The following is a 7785-nucleotide window of genomic DNA, read 5'->3' as shown; positions in this document are numbered from 1 at the left end:
GGCATTACATGTAAACCAGCACAGTTTTAAAGTCCTGTTCAGCTACTATTAATTTATTAGAAAACAAAAAATTTGTTGACACCGCATGCCTTCTATTCCGGACTTCGGATGCAAATTCAAGAACAAAATAACCTTTCATGTAGTAATTAGCTCTGTCTACACAGGTGCGCGATCTTGCCCCTATACTGTCTACATCACCATGCAATCATACCTACTGTCTTGTCATGTCATGTCATAGGGTTTTACGTGCACATTCAGAATAAGCTGTTGTAGCGCACGCCTGTCGTGGGCACAAGAGCCGGCCTTGGCTGGCTCCTCCGTCCATGACAGGAAAGGTGGGGGGAGGGGAGAGGAGGACTGCCTGCACTGGCAGGTGCAAGGGAGTACCAGCAGCCCCATCAAATCAGTAGCAGGCGGGTGGGGGTGGTGGTGGTGCTATGGAATTTGAATGGAGCAGTTAAATGCCAAAGAGAAAAGGGTGCGCAATTTTGATTGAGGGAATTTGGCGCAATTTTGAACGTTCGGGCGAAAGGTAAATGGCCGAGCTAATATAGGTTTTGATATTAGTGAATCGAGAGTAGCTCGTTAATTTTAGACCTTTACGATGCTGTGGTGTCTCCCTTCTGTCTGCCAGTGGTCACCTTTTAACAATGGCGGCAGTTTTCCAGTAATTAGGACACCACAGAAAGTATTATGAAATAATCGCGCCTCTTTGAAAGCTTAACAAACAATGAACAACACCTGTAGTAACGGTTGTAGGTAGACAACAAAAAATGTCACAATTCGCCCAACCCTACTTATGCACACCTCAAATCATCATTATTATTATGTTTTAATTATAAATGTTTGCTTGGTTTTTTTTTGTCTAGTTTAACCCATCCCTGTCAATAACACCAGACAGTCATGGGTATAACAAGAGTCCAACGGTGGGCGACAAAATCCACTGCATCGCCTTTGTGATGGACAGCTGTACCCTGGACGTGTTTCCAGACAAACACTGCAGGTTATTTGTACAGTAATGACCAGACATCAATATATCACACTAACGGTAGGTTATTTGTACAGTAATGACCAGACATCAATATATCACACAGACTGCAGGTTATTTGTACAGTAATGACCAGACATCAATATATCACACAGACTGCAGGTTATTTGTACAGTAATGACCAGACATCAATATATCACACAGACGGCAGGTTATTTGTACAGTAATGACCAGACATCAATATATCACACTGACTGCAGGTTATTTGTACAGTAATGACCAGACATAATGACCAGACAGTAATGACCAGACATATATCACACAGACTGCAGGTTATTTGTACAGTAATGACCAGACATCAATATATCACACAGACTGCAGGTTATTTGTACAGTAATGACCAGACATCAATATATCACACAGACTGCAGGTTATTTGTACAGTAATGACCAGACATCAATATATCACACAGACTGCAGGTTATTTGTACAGTAATGACCAGACATCAATATATCACACAGACTGCAGGTTATTTGTACAGTAATGACCAGACATCAATATATCACACAGACGGCAGGTTATTTGTACAGTAATGACCAGACATCAATATATCACACAGACTGCAGGTTATTTGTACAGTAATGACCAGACATCAATATATCACACTAACGGTAGGTTATTTGTACAGTAATGACCAGCAGGTTATTTGTACAGTAATGACCAGACATCAATATATCACACAGACTGCAGGTTATTTGTACAGTAATGACCAGACATCAATATATCACACTAACGGTAGGTTATTTGTACAGTAATGACCAGACATCAATATATCACACAGACGGCAGGTTATTTGTACAGTAATGACCAGACATCAATATATCACACAGACTGCAGGTTATTTGTACAGTAATGACCAGACATCAATATATCACACAGACTGCAGGTTATTTGTACAGTAATGACCAGACATCGATATATCACACTGACCAGACATCAATATATCACACAGACTGCAGGTTATTTGTACAGTAATGACCAGACATCAATATATCACACAGACTGCAGGTTATTTGTACAGTAATGACCAGACATCAATATATCACACAGACTGCAGGTTATTTGTACAGTAATGACCAGACATCAATATATCACACAGACTGCAGGTTATTTGTACAGTAATGACCAGACATCAATATATCACACACACTAATGACCGATAGGTTATTTGTACAGTAATGACCAGACATCAATATATCACACAGACTGCAGGTTATTTGTACAGTAATGACCAGACATCAATATATCACACAGACTGCAGGTTATTTGTACAGTAATGACCAGACATCAATATATCACACTAACTGCAGGTTATTTGTACAGTAATGACCAGACATCAATATATCACACAGACTGCAGGTTATTTGTACAGTAATGACCAGACATCAATATATCACACTAACGGCAGGTTATTTGTACAGTAATGACCAGACATCAATATATCACACTGACCAGACATCAATGTATCACACAGACTGCAGGTTATTTGTACAGTAATGACCAGACATCGATATATCACACTGACCAGACATCAATGTATCACACAGACTGCAGGTTATTTGTACAGTAATGACCAGACATCAATATATCACACAGACTGCAGGTTATTTGTACAGTAATGACCAGACATCAATATATCACACTAACTGCAGGTTATTTGTACAGTAATGACCAGACATCAATATATCACACAGACTGCAGGTTATTTGTACAGTAATGACCAGACATCAATATATCACACAGACGGCAGGTTATTTGTACAGTAATGACCAGACATCAATATATCACACTAACGGCAGGTTATTTGTACAGTAATGACCAGACATCAATATATCACACTAACGGCAGGTTATTTGTACAGTAATGACCAGACATCAATATATCACACAGACTGCAGGTTATTTGTACAGTAATGACCAGACATCAATATATCACACAGACTGCAGGTTATTTGTACAGTAATGACCAGACACATCACAATATTTGTATCAGACACAATATATCACACAGACTGCAGGTTATTTGTGACCAGACATAATATATCACACAGACAGACAGTAATCATCAATATATCACACAGACTGCAGGTTATTTGTACAGTAATGACCAGACATCAATATATCACACAGACTGCAGGTTATTTGTACAGTAATGACCAGACATCAATATATCACACAGACTGCAGGTTATTTGTACAGTAATGACCAGACATCAATATATCACACTAACGGCAGGTTATTTGTACAGTAATGACCAGACATCAATATATCACACCAGACGGCAGGTTATTTGTACAGTAATGACCAGACATCAATATATCACACAGACTGCAGGTTATTTGTACAGTAATGACCAGACATCAATATATCACACAGACTGCAGGTTATTTGTACAGTAATGACCAGACATCAATATATCACACAGACTGCAGGTTATTTGTACAGTAATGACCAGACATCAATATATCACACAGACTGCAGGTTATTTGTACAGTAATGACCAGACATCAATATATCACACTAACGGCAGGTTATTTGTACAGTAATGACCAGACATCAATATATCACACTAACGGCAGGTTATTTGTACAGTAATGACCAGACATCAATATATCACACAGACTGCAGGTTATTTGTACAGTAATGACCAGACATCAATATATCACACAGACTGCAGGTTATTTGTACAGTAATGACCAGACATCGATATATCACACTGACCAGACATCAATGTATCACACAGACTGCAGGTTATTTGTACAGTAATGACCAGACATCAATATATCACACAGACTGCAGGTTATTTGTACAGTAATGACCAGACATCAATATATCACACAGACTGCAGGTTATTTGTACAGTAATGACCAGACATCAATATATCACACAGACTGCAGGTTATTTGTACAGTAATGACCAGACATCAATATATCACACAGACTGCAGGTTATTTGTACAGTAATGACCAGACATCAATATATCACACAGACTGCAGGTTATTTGTACAGTAATGACCAGACATCAATATATCACACTGACTGCAGGTTATTTGTACAGTAATGACCAGGTATATGCAGGTTATTGTACAGTAATGACCAGACATCAATATATCACACAGACTGCAGGTTATTTGTACAGTAATGACCAGACATCAATATATATCAGGTTATTTGTACAGTAATGACCAGACATCAATATATCACACTAACGGCAGGTTATTTGTACAGTAATGACCAGACATCAATATATCACACAGACGGCAGGTTATTTGTACAGTAATGACCAGACATCAATATATCACACAGACTGCAGGTTATTTGTACAGTAATGACCAGACATCAATATATCACACAGACTGCAGGTTATTTGTACAGTAATGACCAGACATCAATATATCACACAGACTGCAGGTTATTTGTACAGTAATGACCAGACATCAATATATCACACAGACTGCAGGTTATTTGTACAGTAATGACCAGACATCAATATATCACACTAACGGCAGGTTATTTGTACAGTAATGACCAGACATCGATATATCACACTGACCAGACATCAATGTATCACACAGACTGCAGGTTATTTGTACAGTAATGACCAGACATCAATATATCACACAGACTGCAGGTTATATGTACAGTAATGACCAGACATCAATATATCACACAGACTGCAGGTTATTTGTACAGTAATGACCAGACATCAATATATCACACAGACTGCAGGTTATTTGTACAGTAATGACCAGACATCAATATATCACACAGACTGCAGGTTATTTGTACAGTAATGACCAGACATCAATATATCACACAGACTGCAGGTTATTTGTACAGTAATGACCAGACATCAGGTTATTTGTACAGTAATAGACATCACACAGACTGCAGGTTATTTGTACAGTAATGACCAGACATCAATATATCACACTAACGGCAGGTTATTTGTACAGTAATGACCAGACATCAATATATCACACAGTAATGACCAGACACTGCAGGTTATTTGTACAGTAATGACCAGACATCAATATATCACACAGACTGCAGGTTATTTGTACAGTAATGACCAGACATCAATATATCACACAGACTGCAGGTTATTTGTACAGTAATGACCAGACATCAATATATCACACAGACTGCAGGTTATTTGTACAGTAATGACCAGACATCAATATATCACACAGACTGCAGGTTATTTGTACAGTAATGACCAGACATCAATATATCACACAGACTGCAGGTTATTTGTACAGTAATGACCAGACATCAATATATCACACAGACTGCAGGTTATTTGTACAGTAATGACCAGAGACTGCAGGTTATTTGTACAGTAATGACCAGACATCAATATATCACACAGGTTATTTGACAGTAATGCAGGTTATTTGTACAGTAATGACCAGACATCAATATATCACACTGACTGCAGGTTATTTGTACAGTAATGACCAGACATCAATATATCACACTGACTGCAGGTTATTTGTACAGTAATGACCAGACATCAATATATCACACTAACGGTAGGTTATTTGTACAGTAATGACCAGACATCAATATATCACACAGACTGCAGGTTATTTGTACAGTAATGACCAGACATCAATATATCACACTAACGGCAGGTTATTTGTACAGTAATGACCAGACATCAATATATCACACAGACTGCAGGTTATTTGTACAGTAATGACCAGACATCAATATATCACACTGACTGCAGGTTATTTGTACAGTAATGACCAGACATCGATATATCACACTGACCAGACATCAATGTATCACACAGACTGCAGGTTATTTGTACAGTAATGACCAGACATCAATATATCACACTGACTGCACGGTTATTTGTACAGTAATGACCAGACATCAATATATCACACTAACGGCAGGTTATTTGTACAGTAATGACCAGACATCGATATATCACACTGACTGCAGGTTATTTGTCTCGACAGGTATTCCTCAGGTGGTTCTTCTCACGAAGGTGGACAAACTTTGTCCCGAGGTGAGCGAAGACGCTGCCAAGATATTTTTCAGTGATGCTGTCGGTGAAGCGGTTGAATCAGTTTCTGGTCTCGTGGCACTCCCTCGTTGTCATGTGTTTCCGGTACAGAATTACGAAAAGGAAATAGAGTTGAATGATAAAATCGATCTTCCTTGTTTGATTGGAATCAAACAGATGTTGTGTTTCGCTGACGACTATTTGGAGGACTACTTTGAAACACATTGATAGAATGTAAAGATTGACTGACATCAACAGACGTGTTTTACTGATGACTACTTTGATACATTAAGGTGCAATGTCTATTCAAACAGGTGTCTGCAATGTATGTAGGTGTTTGTATTTACTGTAGGTGTCTGCCTTATTTGTATGTAGAGATATTTGCAATGTCTGTGTTTACAATATCTTGAGGTGTTTGTTATTGTAGGTTTGTGAATTAGATGCTAAAGTCTTCTATAGATGCTTACGTTTGGGTAGCTTTTGCATTTTCTGTACATGCCAGCATGTTTCACATGACATGAACACATGGTTACTGTTATTAGATGTGTCTATTTATAGCATTTTAAAACAGTTGGAGAGAAGTTTGAACTGGAGAGTGGGGCTTAATTATAAATGATTAACATTAACAATAGAATTTTGTGAGTTAGTGATTAGGTGTTTTAAATTTAATTGTTGTTGCTGTGAGTTGTCTAGTAGTCTAGATTTTAATTTTTGCAACATCACTGGTTGATTTGCATGTATTTGTATCAGACTTAAGTTTAGGCAATATAGTGTGCTATTATTTTAATTGTTAGTATAGGCAATATAGTGTGTTATTATTCTAATTGTTAGTATAGGCAATATAGTGTGTTATTATTCTAATTGTTAGTGTAGGCAATATAGTGTGTTATTATTTTAATTGTTAGTGTATAGGCAATATAGTGTATTATTATTTTAATTGTTAGTGTAGGCAATAAAGTGTATTATTATTTTAATTGTTAGTGTAGGTAATATAGTGTATTATTATTTTAATTGTTAGTGTAGGTAATAAAGTGTATTATTATTTTAATTGTTAGTGTAGGCAATATAGTGTATTATTATTCTCATTGTAGTGATAGTGCTCTAGTATTTTAATTGCTTTAACACAATTCTGAATCTGTCGCAGTTGCATTGACTTACTGGACTTGTGTTGTGTTGAATCCATTAACACCAATGTTACATCCATCAGTTAGTGTTCATAATGTCAAAGATTTAACATCTTCAATTAAACGCTTTTAGATTCTGTTTGTGTATTTCTTTTCTATACAATGTTAATAATTTTATGGAAAAATAAACTGAATATTCATTTAATTCTACAGTTATGTATTTGGTGCTTTCGATGAATTATGACAAATGATCATGATAGTTTATATCAAACTTTTACTTTTTTCTTTCCCCATAATAAAATACATGTAGATTTGGTGGTACACTAAAGGTTGCATAGTACCAAAGAAGAGAGTACCGTATCAAAGTTCGACGTGCACTGTCAAATATTTACGGAGTAAAAGCAGCTGTGGGCGTGATTGGTAGTAATATGTGACATTGACTATTTGTGCAAATACTATTATCCAGTGACAATAAATAAATACACTTTTATTTGTTATACAGTTGTTATGCAGTATATACCAGAGGTTGAAACTAATGCAGGGTACCCCCAAAAATGGAACTGCAATTTTCAGCAAAAATGACATTTCTATTAAA

At 36.8% G+C, this 7785-nt stretch overlaps 1 protein-coding gene across 1 annotated transcript in view; it reads left to right on the top strand.

Moving 5' to 3' along the window:
* Positions 1-7395, top strand: part of LOC121378697 (interferon-induced protein 44-like) — a 26565-nt gene extending 19170 nt beyond the window's left edge. Inside the window, exons 3-4 of the mRNA XM_041506980.1 lie at positions 870-1003; positions 5868-7395. Of these exons, the coding sequence (XP_041362914.1) occupies positions 870-1003; positions 5868-6294 (561 nt within the window). The 3' untranslated portion in view covers positions 6295-7395. The remainder of the gene's footprint in view (positions 1-869; positions 1004-5867) is intronic.
* Positions 7396-7785: the final 390 nt, after the last annotated feature.

The sequence above is a fragment of the Gigantopelta aegis genome, chromosome 8 (genome assembly GCF_016097555.1).
Source record: "Gigantopelta aegis isolate Gae_Host chromosome 8, Gae_host_genome, whole genome shotgun sequence".
Classification (NCBI taxonomy): domain Eukaryota; kingdom Metazoa; phylum Mollusca; class Gastropoda; order Neomphalida; family Peltospiridae; genus Gigantopelta; species Gigantopelta aegis.
Note: the sequence above shows the minus strand (reverse complement) of the source record. Positions and strands in the feature narration are given on the sequence as shown.